General features: G+C 35.6%; 1 protein-coding gene across 1 annotated transcript; it reads right to left on the bottom strand.

Annotated features, from left to right (window-relative positions):
* Window positions 1-18,991: 18,991 nt before the first annotated feature.
* LOC113359221 lies at window positions 18,992-20,961 on the bottom strand. The gene is made up of 2 exons (XM_026602892.1): window positions 20,739-20,961; window positions 18,992-19,410 (listed from the first exon to the last, which is right to left on the bottom strand). The coding sequence occupies exons 1-2, from the start codon at window positions 20,959-20,961 to the stop codon at window positions 18,992-18,994; spliced, it is 642 nt and encodes a 213-aa protein (XP_026458677.1).
* Between the last annotated feature and the right edge of the window lie 451 nt (window positions 20,962-21,412).

Below are 21,412 nucleotides of genomic sequence, written 5' to 3'. Positions count from 1 at the left end.
TGCCGAAAGCTTCATAAACTCCACTTGCAGTCTTAAATGCCATTTCATCAAGGCCTTCGTGAATCATAGATGCATCTACAACGTATGTACTCCAATCCATTTTTCTTTTGACTGGATTGCTGTCATGTCAACTGTCCTATCTGGTCATACACGTCTTTTGCCTTCTGAAATTTGAGCCGGAAATGTTCCTCCGAAGCTGGAGCACTTATCCTTGTTACGTGATTTGGAATTTATATCTAAAGTTCTGAAACATAAAATTAATATATAAAGTTCAATCTTAATATATTTGGGGGATATCCAAGGGTGATTTAGTCATTATCTTTTATTTTTGATAAGGGGTTTTTTAAATTACTTTATAATGTTTTTTTTTTCTTTTTTTTGAGTATCCCCCAATTTCTGGTGGTATCCCCCAATTATGGGTTCCATTTAAAACTTGAGATACCGAGAAAATGAAAAACTATTTAAACACGAGCTAAGCAACTTTCATAACCAGATTTTTCTTAAATTGAAAGTGCATCAACATATAAATAAGTTGTGCATAAATATGTGATGCATGAAGTTGGCATAAAAACTTGTTTATGTTTTTGTTGCATATTTTTTATGTAGTCTTGAAATTACATTTTTGATGACCAAGGCGCACTTTATGTATTTGTGAAATGGTCGGTGGATACTAGAGCAGGGCGATGCCATATCCCAAGAGATCATGACCCTAATATGTTTGGGCGGCCTCACCCACTGCAATTCACAAGCTTCGATATTTGACTAGCAATTAGACTCCTCATATTTGTGAGTCACAGTGATTTAATCTTTATGATTTAAGTATAGTTTTAAGATATAATTTTGATGAAAGAGTTTACGAATGAGCCAATAATGACACAACACCTGGGTTAAAAATGGGAGGTGGTAAAAAGGCATTGCATTTATGCAATGGAATGAAAATGCAAAACTACTAAGTATTTTGTGATCGCCTCTAAAAATCATTCTGAAATTGTGTATCCAAACTAACTTCTAACTTTTCTGCTTCAAGAAGTCAAAAAACGATTTTTGGAATGATTTCCAAACAGGCTATAGTATAAAACTGTTTATGCCTGCTTTGCATATTTCTGGTAAAGACTTCAGGGGAAACCAAGTATTTATAAAAATGGGTGGTGGATATTATTGGGCACCACAATATCACGAAATATCAAAAAGAAAATGTGTTTGGGTAGGTATTTAGTACGAAATTACGATTCACGAGCTTCAAATATTAATATCTGAAAGCTTGTGAATTAAACTATTAACAATAAATCAATAATTTATTCCTCTTTTTGAAAGGATTGGCCACAGAGCTAAACCTCGGAAAACGCAGGTAATTATCCCCATTTGCTAACCAGTGTCCAAACATATTTATGCATATTCTCAAAACATATCTCCTAATTTTTCTGTTTTTTTTCTTTTTCCTTTATATTGACTTGAGGAAATTACAATAGACTTGAACTATGAAAACTAACCCAAGAGGAAATTAAACCCTATATAAAACAACTAAACAAGGACTACCCAATAGCATAGCCTTCTTAACCAACATATTAACTAAACGAGTAACAAAAAACTTTCTGCCCCAGTTGATGATCATATCATCCATTATAATACCTTTCAAGAACTCTGCTCCTTACTAGAACTGTTAGGACCTTAATATCCCAATGGAAAAGCAAGGAATCTTTCCTAGCTTTTCCATTTTATCCTCCAAATGGTAGTAACGTTTTCTTTGCCTAGTCTATGGCTCGGCCGCTTCCTGACTATTAAAGCATCACAGTGGTTCCTCTCAATTTAACAAAAAAAAAAACGATACTTATAGTTGCTTGGGTCTTCTAGTCCGAACAAAATAGTGTAGATTTTTTTAGCAAAATATGTATTCAAGACTGATTGGTTAGATCCACAAACTCGTTCTCTTTTTACTTGCTTGAGCAAACGCATAAAGGCTCGTATGAATTACTCCAAAATAGTGTTTAATTGGGATGTCATGTCTATGTAATATATTCTTTTCAAATCTTCGGTGAGCTTATCGAGTTGCTCTTTATTTTATGTATTTAACCTTATGTATATTCTCTCCATATACTCCTTCCGTCCCATCGAAGATGACTTTCCATTTTAATTGTTTGTCGGTCTAAAAATGGACCCTTATAAATAATAGAACCACATTCCTAAAACTACCCTTTGATGGTTTATTGTTATCAAATCTTAGTATAAAAAATTTGTAAAATTTGATATTTATGTTTGTATTTGTAAAATTTTAGTTCGAGAGATGTTTCAATTATAATTTTTTTATTATTCATAATGATATAATTGGAAAAGGTAATCAAAGACATCCCTCTCTTTTCCTTGCAATTGTGCAAACTTGAAATAGATCGTCTTTGATTGGATGGGTGAAGTATATTTTTTTTCCTAATCACAAAAAGAAAATCTCCCCAAAAACAGGCAAAAATGCCAAAAGCAGCAACACTCCTCTGAATTCAAGTACCAATTTAGTCGGCGCCCCCCATGTATTTGATCAAGCCATAAGATTGGGATAACTAGATCACTAGATTAAAACTTCTTCAGGAATCATTCCTAACTTCTCCTGTCAGATGCAAATGGTGGCATGGGCAAAGCCAGCTTAAAGTAACTGCACATCATCCCAGCTGGCTCCCGAACCTAAATCTTTTAATAAAATGACCTTTGAATACCATTTATGCTTGATTTAATTGCATCCCTAATAAGATTTTTTCTTTCCTATATCAAGTTTTCTAACTCTCTCAACAATACCATGTATGCATTTAAGAATGTAAGATGGATTAAAATTACTCACATTTCAATTAACTTATTTCAATTTTTATTGATCCATCAGCGAAAGAATACACATGAACAGGCCATAAATAAAAATTTACCAAGCTAATCGATAAACTACATCAAACACCAAAATTACCCACAACAGGGCAAGAAACAAGTTCAGGTAACTCCGCATCCTGAACTCTCACCGATTAACAATCTTTTGGAACGAATGTTTCCTAATTCCTATTAAACATATTTAACTTTCTCCAACATCTCAAATCAATTTATTAATAATGAATAATTTATACTCATTAACTTTTGAAAGTTTAAGAATCCCAAGAAATGGGAAGGATTCATACATAAGCTAAGCAATATTTATAACCAGATTTCTTTTGAAGTTATACTAAGTACCAACTTGTATATAAGTTATACACAGTGCATCACAAATATGTGATGTATGAAGTTGGCATAACTTTTCATTTTTTTTTTATTTTTTTTTTTGTGAAAAGTTTTGAAGTTAATTTCTAATGACCAAGGAACAGTTATAGTATTTATGAAATGGTTGTGGATACTAGAGTTAGGCAATGCTGTATCACGGGAGATCATGAACATGTTGCGTTTGGGACAAATGTTGGTTAAGTAAGACCTGAATCCATCATGAACAAGCTTCGAGGAATCTATGCTAGTTTAAAACTTGGGAATAATCTAAATATTAGCAAAATTTGCAATAGCCTAGGTTTGTTTGATTGAGTATATATAATTTTACGAAATAATTTTGATAAAAGAATGAGCATATGGCAGAGACCACGAATAAAAACTATGAGGTGATAAAAATGTAAACAATGAAATAAAATTGCAAATTTAAGGAGAATCTTGTAAAAATATGGACAAATAAGTTTGAGTGCATAACCTCCCAAATAAACAAAACAAATAGTCTCGGGAGCATTCCTACACACTATGATTACACGTTAGTAATTTCTATTTGACATATCTCATGTAATGTAGCTAATGTTACGAAACTTACCAACTAATACACTTGTCTTGAGTTAGATTTGCATTCAGTTTTCTCCAACATCTCACGGATTAATTCAAATAGAAGCTTGAGCTCATTTAGTAGTAATTTATTGTCATTACTTATTTAAGTATAAATTAAGCAGTTTTTATAACCAGATTTTCTTTAAATAAAACTATATCAGCATGTAAATAATTTGTGAGTCTTGTGTGGAAATATGTGATGGTAGTTCCACTGTTTATTTATTTTTAGTGAAAAGTTTAAGTTATCATTTTTGATGACCAGAGGACACTATGAAAATATTATTGGAAATGTCTGGTAGATGCTAGAGTTGGGCACTGCAATATTGCGAGAGATCACGAAGGGAGTGTGCTTGGGACAGCTGCCGATAATTGGTTTCGAATTGCGATCAAAATCAGGAAACTCAACACGTACTTGCAGTTGCATATCTATCAGGTGCGCAAAGCTCGGTCTTTGAACGTTTAACAAATTGCATCTATTACGGCTAAGATTCGGCGTATGTATATCCATTTTTATTTATATATAATGCTTGATCAAATCCTAAATTTCTATCCGATAGAAAAATTTAAAGATCTACAATTTTCTTGTGTGCTATTTATAAATAGATTTGCAACCCATCATCCAAGACAAATAGCAATTCAGCTTCAAATAATCACACATACACATTCCACTCTTTCTCTGCTTCTATAAGAGATTTTAGACAAGTATTGTATTGTTTACCCAGAAACGTTTTGGGATCACAGTGGGATATTGATTTTTCAGTTGATGTCGAAACTAGGAAGGATCCCTACTAACCGAATGAATGGTGCGTTTTTTGGTTCGTCCAGATTCATCTGGGTTAATGGGGTTCTAGGTCTCTGTATGGACCGTATCCTTCTAGTTTCAACCATGATTGCAACCAAAAAATCAATGTCTCACTGTGGTCGCCAATTTATTTTAGGGTGAAATAATAAAAGTAGTGAAGATTGAAATTAGGGTCTTGAGATTGGGAGAGATTGATTTCAAGCAATACTTAGCTTGAATAAATCTCAAGTCTATGATGGTAATCCAAGTGTTGGTTCACGAAGAATCTTGCGTCAGGACACAAGATGATGAGGCCGAAATGATCAAGGTGAAGTTTCTATGACTCCTGCCTATGTACCAAACAGTGCAAATCGACATACAACAGAAATGTAAAATTAAAATTACATATTTACATTGGTCATGTTTTAACATAACCCTCAAAGATTCACATCACATTAATATTATTTTGGCACATCAAGTACCCATTTAACATATTCAACTTTCTCCAACATCTGAAATCAATTCATTTTTTATTCTTTTTTGAAGCATAAATCAATTTCATAAATACCGAGAAATCATCTATAAGAACTTCAAAAAATCAACCAAGTGATCTATACTAACTTCTAAAAATGGACTTTTAGAATCAAACATAAGTTAAGCTCCTTTTATAACCCGATTTCTTTAGAATCGTACCAGCTTGTAAATGATTGTCCACACCTATGTGATGCATGAAGTTTTGTTGGTTGCATATTTTTAAGACTCGAGAGTTTTGAAGTTACATTTATGATGACCAAGGGACACTTTCGTATATGTATGAAAATGGTTGGTGAACTGGGCACTGTCATACAACAAGAGATCACTCGATAAAAATGTTTGGGGCAGTTGTCGGTAAAGTAAGACCGACCTCAATCCATCGCAATTTGCGAGACCCACGAGGGTTGTACTCCCTTTATTTTAGAAAAGAAAATAATAATAACGCGCGCGTTATAGCCTCGGGCCTGTCAACGTCGATGTAAGAGAGCCCCAACAAAATAAATGAATTAAAAAGAAAAACAAATACCCGAGCTGTCTAAATTTCCCTGTGTTTTTTTTTTAACCCAAGACTAACTGAAAAAGTCAATCCTACTTATTTTCCCAATTCCATCGTTTTTCTTTTGCCTATTCTCTTTCTCTCTTTCCTTTGCTTCTCAAAAATAAGAAACAATCAGATCTACGGAATCGTTTTTCTTTCGTTTGAACTGATAGACAATCGATTCTCTATTCTTCTCCTGAAACCTAATTGAAACAAGTTATGACCCAAAATCAAAAGAGTAGAAACCAAAATCAGAAAAGCTGGTAAAAATGGTGAAGAAAAATGCTCAACAAGTGAAGAAAAAAGATGGACTGCTCTGTAAAATGATTAAAAATACTCCAAAAGGTAAATTGAATCTTTTGTTTCATGTTCTTCATAAATTATTAAGTGTTTGAGCTAACATGGATCAGTGTTGTATCTGTTTGGTTTCATCATCGTTTTATCAATTCTTCGTAAACTAATCGGTAATGATGAATTGCTCAGTAAAATAATTACTCGTGTTGTTTTTATTTAGACTGAAACCATTTTTTAAGTAAGTAACTCTAATCAAATTTGGTTGCAGTATTTTCACTTTGTCAAATTTGGTTTCACCAACACTCTGTTGGTGTGTTAATTAATTCTGGTGGTTTTGATGAAACAATTTTTGGTTCCATTATTTTCACTTTGTATAATTTGGTTCCACCAACACTCTGTTGGTATGTTGATTAATTCTGATTGTTTTGATGAAACCATTGTTGGCTCCATTATTTTCACTTTATCAAATTTGGTTTCGCTCTTTATCTGTTATTTTGTTGATTAATTCTGGTGGTTTTGATGAAATCAAAAATGATTTCATCATTCTTCCCTTGTAAAATTGAATTAGGTTCCACCAATACTGATTTGGTGGTGTTGGTTAATTATGGTCAGATTCATTCTTTCCTTGTTTGGTTCTACCAGTATTGGTTCGGCAGTGTTAGTTTCTTATATTTTTTGGCTAAAATTAGTTTTGTTTTGCAAGGAAAAGACGTGAAGATTCGTTTAGGTGTTCATTGACACATTTGTGTATGGTGACTCCTAAAATAAAGGCTTTGATAGAGAATAAGAAAGAGCATTTGAAGGCCCTTAGAGCATGCCATATAGGTGCTTGTTGCATCATTTGTGCGCGGAAGCATCTGTAATAAAGGATTTGATACAAAAGAAAGGACAATATATGCAGGTTCTTTTTTCATCTCCATTTTGGTGCTTTTTCAAACCTTTCTATGAAAATCTATTGAAAGAAGATGAGTGAAAGAAAAAGACGAAAGTTGTCAAGATGATCAACAAGAAAAGGTGCATAATGTGAGACCAAAGATGGCCTGTAAGATCCTCTTGACAAAAGAGAATAATACTCGCATGTCGTGCCTAAGAAAAATACAGTTCTTTTGGCAGATTCGGTTTTTGTTGAAGTTTAAACTACTTATAAAATGGTCATCGACTAATTCTAATGGTGACAAATTACAGTTTCTGTAAAAATAAATAAATAACTGATTTCAGTTTGTAGTCCCTTACAGATGATGTCTATAGAATATGATGTCTAATTTTGTTGGAAACATTGTTGTCACTTAAAAAAACCGCGACAAATTTTTAGTAATTCACTATGTTGTAACACTTGATAAGCATGTAACGGATCTTCAAAATTCATAAATGGTGTATTATATATCTGCGGCACCAAGAAAACACCGCTTAGTAATTTTACTTTAGCAAACAATAGACAATATTATTTTTTGTGTTGTCAAGATGCAAAAGAAAAATAACGGTAAAAAATGATGAAACCAAAAAGGGTTTCAGCAAAAATATGATGAAACCAAAAAGGGTTCCAGCAAAAATATGATGAAAACTATTTTGTTTCCAACAGATTGTAAAAGCACGCAACCTCTACCAAACTTAATCTAAAAATGAAACAAACATGACACACCTGCAACAAATTAACATGTTTAACTGTAGAAAGAATATAAAATAGAATAAATGAAAAATAATTCCAAAACAAACATCAAAATGAAATCTGAAAAGTAGATTAAATACATATCGTAAGTAGTCTAAACTAAATAGAAACTGAAATTCGAAAAATTGTAGTCAAAATGGCTTCACTTTGCATGGCATGTCCTTCGGTTATGGGTAGTCAAAACATGGCATCTACCACAAGTTCCCATCTTCTTGTTGGAAGTGAACATGTATTAAAAATTCTCTTCATCTTACTTGGAAGACCTGGTTGTGGCAGAGTATCAGGACTAATAACAGGGGATTTTTTAAACATTATAGCTGGCCTTTCAACCGTGAGAACTAGATTAGTTGCTCTTGAATATGCTTCTCGATAGAACTTCACCGTAAAGTAATATTCAACATAATTGTACAAATATTCTCCTTTCAACATGGTACAATGGATAGCATAATCTTAAAGATAAATTTATACAACATGAACACAAAAAGAACATGAAAAAAAGGTTTTAGCTTAAAATACGATGAAACTAGAAAAAAATGTTACAACAAAACCAGGAAAAAACCAGACCAACAGGAAAAAGGGTTTCACCAAAAAAAATAATGAAACCAACAAAAAAAATAATGAAAACCAAACATAAATTAAATTACTAATTTTCACAAGATTTCTCAATGCCCGATTAGTCAATATGATTTCTCAAAACAACTAAGAATTGAATAATATTGAACTCCAACCTACAATGAAAGATCCAGAACAGTTAAAACTTACAACACAACAATTACAATTAAAATTAACCAAAATTGAGATTTGTGGATGAAGATATTCAATCACAACGATGTTGAATTGGCGTATGAATTATTACTTACAGGTATCATGATTAATAATCCGTCGAATTTTTATTGTTTCACTGATGACCATCACATCATCATCCAATATCAACTTTTTAATCTTCTATTTCAAACAATTTCAAATCCTAGGTTCTACACAAACAACTAAAATGAAGAAGGAAAATGATGTGCTCGTGGCGGTGGGGGAAGAAAAAAATGCAACGGTGTTGGTGGAGGATCAGGAAATGATCGAGGTTTTGGTGGTGATGCAGGAGTAGTAGAAGAAGGTGTTTGTAATACCCCGATATTCGGCAGTGGTTGGCCGAATGAAATATAAGTAATGATTTGTCCTTTCCTGACACTGAGGCCTTTTCAGCACAACTAGCTCCAGAGTTGGTAGGAAACTCTGCATCTAAGTTTGCTCGGGGGGGAGCAATCCAGGGATGGGTGACCATCCGGGAAGTTTCTGTTGGATTACCTCAGCGATGCCCATTAAAAACCCCACACTGTCGGATGACCGCAGTGGATAAGTGGGGACAGTATCGGTGGAGGAAAGAGTCATTACAAATGGTATCACAGCCGACGACGAGTCACCTGCCGAGGGTGGGAAGGTACGCTGGACGGGGTTGGTCCAGGTGCTTCTCATGAGGGACAGGGAACGTCGGAGATCTGGGCTTGCGAACATATTCTGGAGCCGAGGACGGCTCCAATTTAAAGTGGTGGTATTGTAATACCGCGATATTCGGCAGTGCTTGGCCAAAAGGAATATAAGTAATGATTTGTTCTTTCTTAACACCGAGGCCTTTTCAGCACAACTGGCTCCAGAGTTAGCAGGAAACTCTGCAGTTAAGCGTGCTCGGGCGGGAGCAATCCATGGATGGGTGACCATCCGGGAAGTTTCTGTTGGGTTACCGCAGCGGTGCCCGTTGAAAACTCCACACAACCGGATGACTGCAGTGGCTAAATGGGGACATTATCAGTGGATGGACGAGTCATTACAGTGTTGTTGATTGAAGAGGGAGAGGAGGAAGCGGCGGAAAAAAGAATGAATGAAATACGATACAAAGAAAGAAGAAATATGGTATGGGAGGGCAGTTATGGATTTTTTAATAATGAAAATGATCTAATTTAAATTTTATTAAATCTATGGAGTTTTTGTATCATTTGTATTGGAAATGTAGTTTTTATAAATCCCAACATATGACTAGATTTTTTGTAACTCAAAGAGTATCACCTTAGTTTTTTAGAGCTTAATATAAAAAAAATGATACTTTCATTTTTTCCAAATTGACCTACTTATAGGCAAAAATGAAAAAAAAAAAGAAGAAGATATTAATTTTCCTGAAATAATTATAGTTTCTTTCCCTGTCTAATTTGGGGCCTTTTACTAGATGACAGAAGAGGTCATTAGAAATAAATTTCACACAACCCCTTTTCCAACTATTATCTAAGTACCTATTTTATCCTTGATTAATTAGCGTTAACTAGTCGTATTAGGTGTTTATTATGTCTTAGAGGTGAGATCAACTAATGTTAAATCGATTTTCAACACATCATACAACTTAAATTTTTTAATTTTTTCCCGTAAACAGTACCCAAAATCGGTTTACGTTCATGCACTCATAAACCGATTATAGGTTGGTGTTTTCGAAATTAACAGAGGACTTCCATAATTAGTTAAAGTATGCACGGATAAATTCCAATTGATATAATTAGGGTTTTTTGGGACATATATAAACCGATTGTCATCTTTCATAATATTGTTTTTTTCATTCATTCATTATCGTAGGAATCACGGATGCACTTAGCACATGCATCAAGCCTTTAAACCCCCTAGGCAACCCTAATGGACGAGTTATAGTCTCGTGAGGGTTTACATAGAGATCTATCCACAAAACCTACACAAAAACTTCTAATACCATCAATCTTCATCGGAGGAATCCGAGTCCGATTTACCCACCATCATCATCTCTGGGGCATACTCCGGAATTTTGGATACCATGAAGTGATAGCTTGCATCAAATGCGAATGCTTCCCCCTTTTCCTCCAATTAGCGCGCTTTCACGACTTGGTGCTACAAAAACACGACACAAACTTACTTTGTTAGTGGTGTTTAATTGTAAGATCAAACCACATGGATCACGTAAAATAAACCACAAAACACTTACAAATTGTTCAATGGACAAGCTAAAGTGGCTAGCGTTGAGAATCCGGTGTTGGATAGATAAATAAGCAAGTATCGCATTTTCGATGACTTGGTGCCTATCATTGACTTGTTGAACACTTCTTCCATTAGGATTCCCAAAATATTGCCTATATTTGTTATGCACCTTTGTCCAAAAGGTTTTGGCATTTACCCTTACGGAGAGGACTGATTTTTAATTCAAGTTTCGGCGAACCATGCTTTGATGATTGCTAAATCTTCGGCAGAGTCAAACGATGTCACTCCTTGTATGTGGATGTATGAAATAAGTAGTTGTGGAGTATATGGAGTGATAGGGAATATGATGAGCAATTTTGGGGGAAATGGGGTCCAAGGATGAGGTCTCTATATATAGAGAAAGACCCCAACGGCTAGTTTTTTCGATTTAGTAAAATAATTTGGCACAATCGGTCTTCTCGAAGGTCCACACAATCCGATTATGTTTTTATGCCACCACGAAAAGGTCTTTATCCTAGCCAATATAAACCGATTAAAGACAAGTAAAATATTTGAATTTTCACCGACAATAATCGGTTTATATCACTTCACATATGATCTGATTCTAGCTAGAAAATAATACAGGAAAAAAGCACAGTAATTTATACAGACCCCACACATAAACTGATTTTTTTTTATAGACCCTCGATAATCAGATTATGTTGACATATCGAGTAGCCCGATTGTTTACCTATGTTTGGAAAACAGAATTATTGAGCATGCATAAACTTGTTTTACGATACACATAATTATAATTAAAAATTTAAGTGCATTAAGTTCAACACCAGGATCATCCAAAATTAAACCCTATCCATATGAAGTCTAAAGTTTTAAAAACCTAAAACTTAAACAACCAAGTCTTAAAAACTTAAACTTAAAAACTTATAAATCATGGAGCACCAGCATCAGGAGAAGCAACACCAGAAGCATTTGCAGCAGCAGCAGCTTTTGCTTCAGCAATGGCTTGAACTTAAGCCATTTCTTCAAACATAGCTTCCAAATGTCTGTGGCGATCCCTCTCAACTAAAATCAAATCCTTCATTCTCCTCGCGAACCTGATGACCTCACGGAGCTCTTCCAGTGCAAGCTTGTCTACCAGTGCGAGTGCTTTTCCAGACTGATCTCACGCCCATATGCAAACTTGTAAAAGCTTCTTTCTGGCATGGGTTGTGGTGCCCTATGAATATCCTCATGGGTAAGATATCGAGAGTAAACTTCTAGGTGGCCGAAGTCCATATCTACAATAAAAACAAAAATCAAGTTAACAATCGGTACATAACTAAACATATGTAATCCTATTCTCAACAAAAAAACACAAAGGAATGCCAAACATAAACAATCGGTTTATGTGATACATATATAAAAACCGATTATGAAATAAAATTTGAAGGGAAAATTCCAAAATCGGTACATTAACAAGTTAATAAAACCCGATTGTGGAATCGTAGATTTTAAAAAAAAAAAGTACCCAGAATTGGTTTATGCTAATGCACTTATAAACCGATTCTGGTGATGTCTTTTCATATTTCGATTTCGGACACAAAATCAGTTGATGTTAATCATCATATAAACCGATTACTCTGTGTGCTCTTCATGGCCGAAAAAAAATTAGTACCTAGAATTGGTTTATGCTAATGCACTTATAAACCGATTCTGGTGATGTCTTTTCATATTTCGATTTCGGACACAGAATCGGTCGATGTTAATCATCATATAAACCGATTTCTTTGGTTTTCAAAAATCAAAGATTTAAACATGTAAATCAATGAAGAAATGAGAAAACTAGAACTGGTTGATGGAGATTTACCTTTTTCTTGGTTGGATCGAAGATCGTTCGTTGGAGAAGAGGATCAAGAAAAAAAAATTGATTAGGGTTTTGAGAATTTGAAAAGATTAAGATGAAAATAGAAATTTTTTTAGTTTTAGGTTTTTATGTTTTTAGATTTTACTGAAAATGGTAATGGATTGGTATTTATATGGGTTGGTTTTGGGAATTAATTTTGGGTAGATTAGACTTTTTGTGAAATTTAGCACCCCATAGCCATTTGGTACAATTGGGAGTGAAATTTCATAGGCCCAAAATAAGTGGACTGGGCCACAAACTAGCCGGGTTTCTTTTTGAACGATTTTTGGGCACCATGGTTTCTTTGGGGGACCATGGTTTTATTTTGGGTAAAGACATTAGAAGTAAACCTAGGTCACCCCATATCTAGATATTTATATTAATACCTAAACTACCCTCATAATTAATTTTAGGTTATGATTAGTGAAATGATTTAGTTAAAATTAATTAGTGATATTAAATTAAAAGATGAGTTTTTTATTAGATGAGTAGAATTATTGAGAGAGTAAAGTTAGAGAAGATGAAGGAGAAAAACATGGAAAATAATTTTTTTTTCCAAATCACTAACTTTGGGTATTCAAGTGATGAAGACTCATCTGATTCTTCATCTCCATCCTCTCCTAGAGTATTTTTTAATTTTCACAATGATCCGGATATGAGTTATTTCTTATATGGTTATTCTATTCTTCCCCAAACTCAATCTCAAGATGAATATGATGGATTTTATCAACCACAACCGGAAGAAGAGTATTTGGGTGTCCAGGTATGCTCCAAACTTGGATAATGTATGTTGAATTGGTCAACACTTTCCTAAATATCTAAATTTTTCAACTGGATTTGGGACGGTTCGGTTACCTTCTGTGAAGAACATGTAAACGAACTCTACTGAATGTGTAGTTCGGTTTCATCGTGTGAAGAACAGGTAACCGAACTCGGCTGAAAGTGTAGTTCGGTTACTTGGTCCAAACACGCAGGTTACCGAACTCACCGTTAATGGAAGTTTCTCGGATTACTAGCGTTTATGTTTGGTTGGTTCGTAACAAATTAACAAACCGAACTTTACTTAAAAATTAGATCTAACTTAGTGTACAAAGTTCGGTTGGTTCGCAACCAGTTAACCAATAACTAACCGAACTTACATAGAAATAAGAGTTAAATTAGTGTACAAAGTTCGGTTGTTTCGCAAACTTCATGTTTACGAACTAGCTAACCGAACTTGACATAATATAAGAGTATACTAAATGTATTAAGTTCGGTTGTTTCTCAAACTCGAAACAACAACATAAATAACCGAACTAAGCAAAAAAAAAAAAATCAAAAGTTACAGTGTTCTATTCGGTCACCTTGATAAAATAGGAAGTAACCAAACGTTTTCTTTTTATTTGTTCGGTTACATGTCAAATTTGCTTTAGGAACCGAACGTTGAGTTCGGTTTTCGCGATAAAATTTTATAACCAACCGAACTCTAATGTAATTCCAATTGTGTTGTTACATTTCTTGTAGATGGAATGCCAACCTATACCAATGCATGATCAACCTTCTCCGGTTGGTATGTTGTTCGAAGATACATATCATCACTATGCTAATGAGTTGGTAATTGACTTACCTATTGATGCGAAGAATTGGGCTAGAGAACATGCTAAGAGAGTCAAGTGCGTCTTAATTTTGAATGGAAAAGAAATCCAAACTCGTTTTGAAATGGTTTGTGAGAGAAGTGAAGATCCCGATGTTAGTCACAAGAGGAAGGGTTATGAGTATAAAGGAAAGACGATGAGGAAGAATACAACATGCTCAAAGAAAATTAAATTTCCGTTCAAGTTAGTATTTAGCAAGAGCAAATTAACGAAGAAATGGTTTTTAGATATGGATAAGGTGGTAGGTTGTCATAACCACCCTCGCCCGGAAGATCTTGAAGGACATGCAATGGCCGCAAGGCTCACTCCTCAAGAAATGGAAAAAATTGCTAAGTATAGGAAAATGAGTATTCCGCCCATCGTTATGCTTCGCTTATTAAAGGAAGATAACCCGGATAACGTATCATCTTTTTCCACCATTTACAATGCAATTGAGACAATTAAAAGGAATGAATGGAAGGATAGACAAGTCATGAAACAATTGTTTTTTTTTTGGCTCAAGAGAAAAGCTACGCGGTTCAAAAGAAGGTAGGTCCGGAAGAAGAAATTACTCATCTCTTCATTGCTCATCCGAAGAGTGTTCAATTGGCTCAATCATTCCATGAAGTTCTTATAATGGATTTCACTTACAAGACAAACAAATACGAGATGCCATTGTTGAAAATTGTTGGTCGTACGTCGACGAAGTCACCGTTTACCATTGCTTTTTGTTTTCTAAATGACGATCAAGAACCAAGTTACACTTGGGAGCTACAAAAAGTGAAGGTGATCTACCGAGATGATGATATCCCCGGGGTTATCTTGACGGACAATGAAGTAGCATTGATGAACGCAATAGAGAAAGTCTTCCCATTGGCATATAATATGCTTTGTACATTTCATATATGGTGCAATGTGATGAATAGGTGCAAGCCTCAACTTTGTCCACCTAAGAGGAAAGGATTAGAAGAGATTAGTAATCTACCGGAAGATGAACAAGCGGATGCAAAAGAGGCATTCGTTAAACAATACACCATAAATCACGTTAATTGGGTTGCCTTCTCCGGGGAATGGGAGGCATTGACTTGGTCTCTCACCGAAGAATAGTATTATCTAAATCTTGCCGAATTTATAGAACATTGGTCTAGCCCCGAATATACGGAGGATATAATAACGTATGTGGTGGAGCAATGGTTGAAACCGCACAAAGAGCGCTTCGTTTATGCTTTTACCAACAACTATAAACACTTTGAGAATCAAGCGACAAGTTTGGTAGAATCGGCTCACCACCGGTTGAAGAAAAATCTCTTTGGATGTGTCGATAATTTTGTGGTTGTGTTTAACGCAATGGAGAGTTACTTCAACCGCGATATTGAGAGAATTAAAGAGAAGTTCCAAAAAAGCCGTATCATGAAGTACAAAAAGATTGTAGACAAGGTGGTAACATCAAGAAAATGGCGGACCTTTGGTTATTCAAGGGACTCCACTATAATGTTTCGCATGCTTGCATTAAGAGGTTAATGGTTGAGGTGAATTTGATCGACATATGGGGAACCAAGACGGATGAGGTGTGTGTTTGCAACATGATGATGTCTATGGTACTCCCTTGTCACCACATGATAGCTAAGTATGAACATGGCATAATCCCTTTAAGCGACATTGATCCACATTGGAACAATTAAGTTTTGTCCCTCCTCCAAAGGGCGATGTCGGCGAAGAGTTTGGTGACAATGAAATGGGAAGAATCGTTAACGAAATGTACCGGAACATGAATAAACTCGAAAGACAAATCTTTTGGGATGACATGCGGCCAATCGTTTTTCCGCACACTTTGGAGAATGTGCAAGAACCGAATAAAGGCAAGGGAAAAGGTAGGACAAGAACCAAAGAAACAAAAAAACAAGTTAGAGAATATGCAAAGGTGTTGGCTAAAATGAAAAGTGAAATTACCCCTTTTACTAGAGATCCTTCGGGGCATGAGTATACCGCAGCGAAGTACCAAGAAGATTCTAAGAAATGGGAAGGAATAATATTGAAAAGGGCGAGTCAAGTGAACGGGATATGAAGAAAAAAGGACCAATATTACACGCTCAACCTAATCCGTCGGAACCGAGCCAACCAAGTCAACGAGACGTGAAGCTAAAGGATTCAATTGATACACCACCCCTTGATGATAAAAGGTACTTGGAAGAGCTACCTCCTTAAATAAATATTACGTCATATCCACCCATGACGTCCCTCCGGATGGCAATTGCGGTTTCCATGTAGTCGTACAACAACTAGGGCCTTTCACTCAAGGTGCCAAGCTATATGATGATAATCAAATCACTTATGTCCGTCAAAGGTTGTTGATGAATCTAAAGGAGAAACCGAAATTTTACAATACAATGTTGTCCGATGGCGATGGTAGTCTCAATATGCAATTTTTTAGGTATCAAATCCGTCTCCACGGGGCCAATCCAATCACAAGGGATAATTGGATGGCCATGCCGATATGTGGGAACTTAATCGCCGACGTATTCAATTGCGTGGTTCACTATTTCTCAAAAGGTGCTAGTTTCACATACACTCCCAAAACAACCGTATGTGTCGAGCAACTTAGAAGTAGGAGAGTGGTGATTGCGCTCGTTAACAACAACCATTTTATAGGCCTCCGGTTATAAGACAATTGTCCATTTCCTCCGATATGCGGATGCTCTTATTGGGATGGATTTAACCCCGACACAATGTTGAGTTGGTGCATTATGTATGAACATAACATGGAGATGTGGAAAGCTTTGGAGGAATCGAACAAAATTATACACGAAGGTTCAATTTCCCCTGGGGATGATTAAATGTACCCTTAGCTAGAATATGTATGCTTTGAACATCATCATAAGAATTAAAGATTGTGTTTTTTTGTATTTGGTCTTATGTATGCTTTGAGCATCAACATAAGAATGAAAGATTGTCGTTTTTTTGGTATTTGGTCTTGTTTTTGTGTTATTTGCTCATATTTTGTTGTTTTTCGCAATGCATTTTATAGAAATTCGGTTAAGAAATGAAATTGCAATACAATAGCGAACTATTACATGACAGAAGTTCGGTTAGGAAATGAAAATTACAAGGCAATGCCGAAATAAAATTACATAACCGAACATAACACTTAATATCCAAAACGTGTTATGAAAAAGTTTTTAAGGATGCAGAAGTGATCTTCATATTGGAAATCCTTTCTTTTCCATCGTCACCATTCATTTTTTGATGTTAAAACGATTTCCTCTTATTTTCACCCCTAAGTCGATACCTCCTTACAATACGAAATAAATCCATAAATTCCACAACTCTATCTTTAATCTTTTGAAATTGAATGAACAAAGCTATATGATCACGGTTATGAGGGTTTGTTGTGTCGGAGAAGAATTTTTCATGAATGTTCCCCAATAAATTTGACTCATAATCCCATTCATTCTTCGTTCTTCACCCATCTTTGGATAGTATAGTATGTAGTTTCTGCAAAGAGAAAGATCTTCATCTAGAGTAAATTTAGGAGTAGTAGCTGCCATTTATAGAATATTTTGAGAAAAATTATTAACTATGAGACAAATATTTATACTACTGAGGTGTATAACGGCTATAAAAATAGTCGTTATTTTGAAATTTGTGTTATTCAAATTTCAAAATACAGAGTTCGGTTTCATAAGAAATGCATCGACAAAACCGAACTCCGGGGTTCGGTTGCCATAGAACTTTATACATATAACCGAACTTGGTTGTCCTCAAGTTCGGTTGGTTCCGTCAAATCAAGGTAACCGAACTCAGCCCCCCAAAAAAATCAAAAGTTACAGTGTATTATTCGGTTACCTGGTATAAAATGGAAGGTAACCGAACTTAGGAAAATTTTCACTGGTTTTTGAGATCCACAGTTCGGTTACCTGGTATTATTTTGCAGGTGACCGAATATTGCATTGTATCTTTTGAAATTTTGTTATTGCAGAGTTCGGTTATATTGCAAAATCTGCGAACAAACCGAACTTGTGAACCATCAAGTTCGGTTGTTTACAATATTTAGTCTATTAACCGAACATTGCACTGTATCTTTTGAAATTTTGTTGTTCCACAGTTCGATTATATTGTAAAATCTGCGAACAAACCGAACTTGTGGACCATCAAGTTCGGTTGTTTACGATATTTAGTCTACGAACCGAACTACCTAATTATTTCTTAAAATTTTTAATTTAATGAAAAACATATGAGTCAAATTGTCAAATAATTATGAAATTCATTTACTAATCCATATTACTAAATGTTGGAAACAAACATAAGAAAACAAACCACCAAATCCGCAAAACAAAAGTCTTCCAAACAGAAGGAAACAAACTACCAAATCCGCAATAAAAAAGTTTTCCAAACATAAGAAACCAAAGTAATAATTGTTGCAATCACTCATTTACCACGGCCACTACGAGAAACTTTTCTAGTCTTGCGTTTAGGAGATTGAGGTCGTCCATCGTCACTAGGAGTGTCATCTCCACTGCTTTGTTGTTCAACCATCCGAATTGAACCTTCCCCTTGTTGGCGACTCCTCTTCAACAACATGGTCTGGCTTGGATCAACCTGGCTTATATCGACAAGGTTGGGATTCAAAACATTAGTCCATTTGTTGTAGAGGTCTGTTTGTTGTCGAGTGTCCATCGGCTCTCCACTCCGGATTTTTGCCATCATTTTCTTCAACAATTTAGCACTTGCCTTCACCTTTTTTCAATCAAAAACATAATTAACTATTATTTTTCAATACTTTATAACATTTTGAAAAACAAAAATAAGAGTAAATATCTTACCGCCGAGTTCCACAAGCGCAAGGCCTCATCACCACACATAGGGGTATGTTCATAAGTTTCTAAGCCTCCTTCTCCATTTCCTTCGCTTTTCCTTTATCAGCACGGGCTTGTTGGACACTGTTTATTACACGAGGATGAGAAAAATGTTCATACCATTCCATATATCCCTCGTCAGCGGCATTTGGCTCATCAAATAAATCTTGCAACTCTTCGACTGGAACAAGATAATTCCCAAAGTTCCTCCAGTGGTCCACTGATGGAGCAGGATCATATTTGGGGAAGAAATTCTTCTCGGTGTTCTTAGTTCCCTGCTTCTTCACCTTGAAGTTGAAGTCTTCCACTTGTGGGACACTTTGGATACAAGAAAGTTGTCTCAATACTTTTCGAGGATTATACATTGTACAACCTCCAGGATGAAACAACGGTCCATTATAAGCCGCAACAGGTGAGAAATCAATTATCTCAACATCCTCCTCGTCTTCATATGATGTAATGGTTTAAGGATGGAAAACCACATCTTCCACTATTAACTTATCCAATGTCTCCCTCAACTCCAACACCTTTTTCTCCTTACCGTTTTCCTGTGAGTTCAAAAATTCATATTTGCCCGCTGCAGGCTTCCCATAAGGCCAAGGAGTGTGAGCATGAGACAATTTCAGTTTAGGGAAGTGGTCGCACATCCAAACCTATGAGAAGAAGCAACAAATAATACATTCGCAATATGATTAGTAACAATACACATTCATTCACTTATATATTGAAACACACAAACAATAATTTAACGGGGTACCTGAACAAGGGTGTGTAAGACTCCAAAATATAAACTCTTGAGCCTCGAAGCTTTTCTGAGTTCCGCTTGAACGAATGAAAGAACCGCAACGCCCTAACAGTAGTTGTTCACCTCATTCAGGGGGTCCAATAGCTGGAGGTAATGAGCATTTACCACATGACCTGAACTGTCCGGGAAGAAAATGGTTCCTAGTTGATATAAAAAATAAGCAGTCACATGGTGCTTAATCTTCTCCTCTGTCATCACCAACTTTCCTTGAGCAATCAAATCTTTCGTCCCTGAAAACTCATCATACAAGGTTTTGAGCTTGATCTTTTTCAACTTCTTCTTGTACGTGCGGTCTTCCTCAAACTCATTATACTCATCACCTTCCTTAGGCTCTTTGTTAGATCGTCTCAACTCACATTTTGCGTTTTTATCGCTCCATCCTAGACACTTTTCGACTAGATTTTCAAGAAGTTCATAACTCATCGAGGGATCGTAGCCATATCGAACACTTGTTCCCGCAATTGGTAGGGCTTTGATTCTAAAACAATCATTCGGAGTTATTGTCATCTCACCAAAAGGTAGATGAAAAGGTATCCGTCTCTGGATAAGCCCTCTCGGCAAATGCAGTAACAGTGACATCATCAAATTTTTGGTGCGCATGTTGTATCCCGTTCCATAGCACACAATCAAATACCGCCAAGCGGACCTCATCACACTCATTATCTATACTCCATATCTTGTTCTTTTGATGTTTCAAAACACGAACAACATTATTATGATCCTACAAAAACAACATCATATGTTATATACTACTATATATAGAAAAGAACAATATATGTCAAAATATAATAAAATGACTGAGAAATCTTGATGGTTAAGATTGAACCATACCTTTGTCGCAAAGATCTTGGCAGCCCATGAGTGTTTGTAGCCCATCAATACCGCCCCTCCATCTCTTGGAGTACCATAAGTTGGATTCTTTGGCGGCAAACACAAATTGTCATCTGGAATGTATAAATATCTAGCACAAGGCTTTTTAGGCGTCTTTCTAGGTCTCTTTCCCACTATTTCTACTTGTTCTTCTTCCTCTTCGTCTTCCTCTTCATCCAAGTCATCCTCTGATTCATCATTATCTCCATCCTTATCTCCATCTTCCCTATCTTCTTCACCGTCATCATTGTCATCCTCATTTCCTCCTTCTTTTTCAGTTGGTTCCTCTCCTCCACCTTGATTATGTTCTTGATTGCCCATCTCTTCCTCAATATCTTCATTAACTTGATTGATTACATTGTCAACATTATCTCTATTGACATCATCTTGGATGACAACACCCGGTAATGAACCACCTACATACTTAGCATTTTTTGTTCCACGCTTATTGAAACCAAGGTGTACTTTGCCTCTAGGCGTGGGAGTTCTCAGATCTTCCAGTGAAGGTTGGTTTGATTTTTTTCCTTTCCGACTAATCAAGAAAACAAAATATATTAGCTTAACCGATAAATGATTGACTTCAAGAGTGTTCAATTGGCTCAGCATAAGGTTTGGTTAGTAGGAAAAATTCACGAAAAATATGCCAACTATAAAAAAAAAATTTGTGTTCCAGGGTAGAGCTCGGTTTGTCCAGTGTTTTTGTGAACATACCGAACTCCACATATATGTGTAATTAGGAAAGAGTTCGGTTTGTTAAGGTTTTTTGCGAGCG

This window comes from Papaver somniferum, chromosome 1 (genome assembly GCF_003573695.1).
Source record: "Papaver somniferum cultivar HN1 chromosome 1, ASM357369v1, whole genome shotgun sequence".
In the NCBI taxonomy this organism is placed as follows: Eukaryota; Viridiplantae; Streptophyta; class Magnoliopsida; order Ranunculales; family Papaveraceae; genus Papaver; species Papaver somniferum.
Note: the sequence above shows the minus strand (reverse complement) of the source record. Positions and strands in the feature narration are given on the sequence as shown.

Coding starts and splice junctions, on each gene's coding strand:
- LOC113359221 (XM_026602892.1), bottom strand. CDS start 20,961: ATGGGCAATCAAGAACATAATCAAGGTGGAGGAGAGGAACCAACTGAA. Junction 19,411..20,738: donor AAAGACGCCTAAAAAGCCTT/GTGCTAGATATT, acceptor CATCATATGAAG/ACGAGGAGGATGTTGAGATA.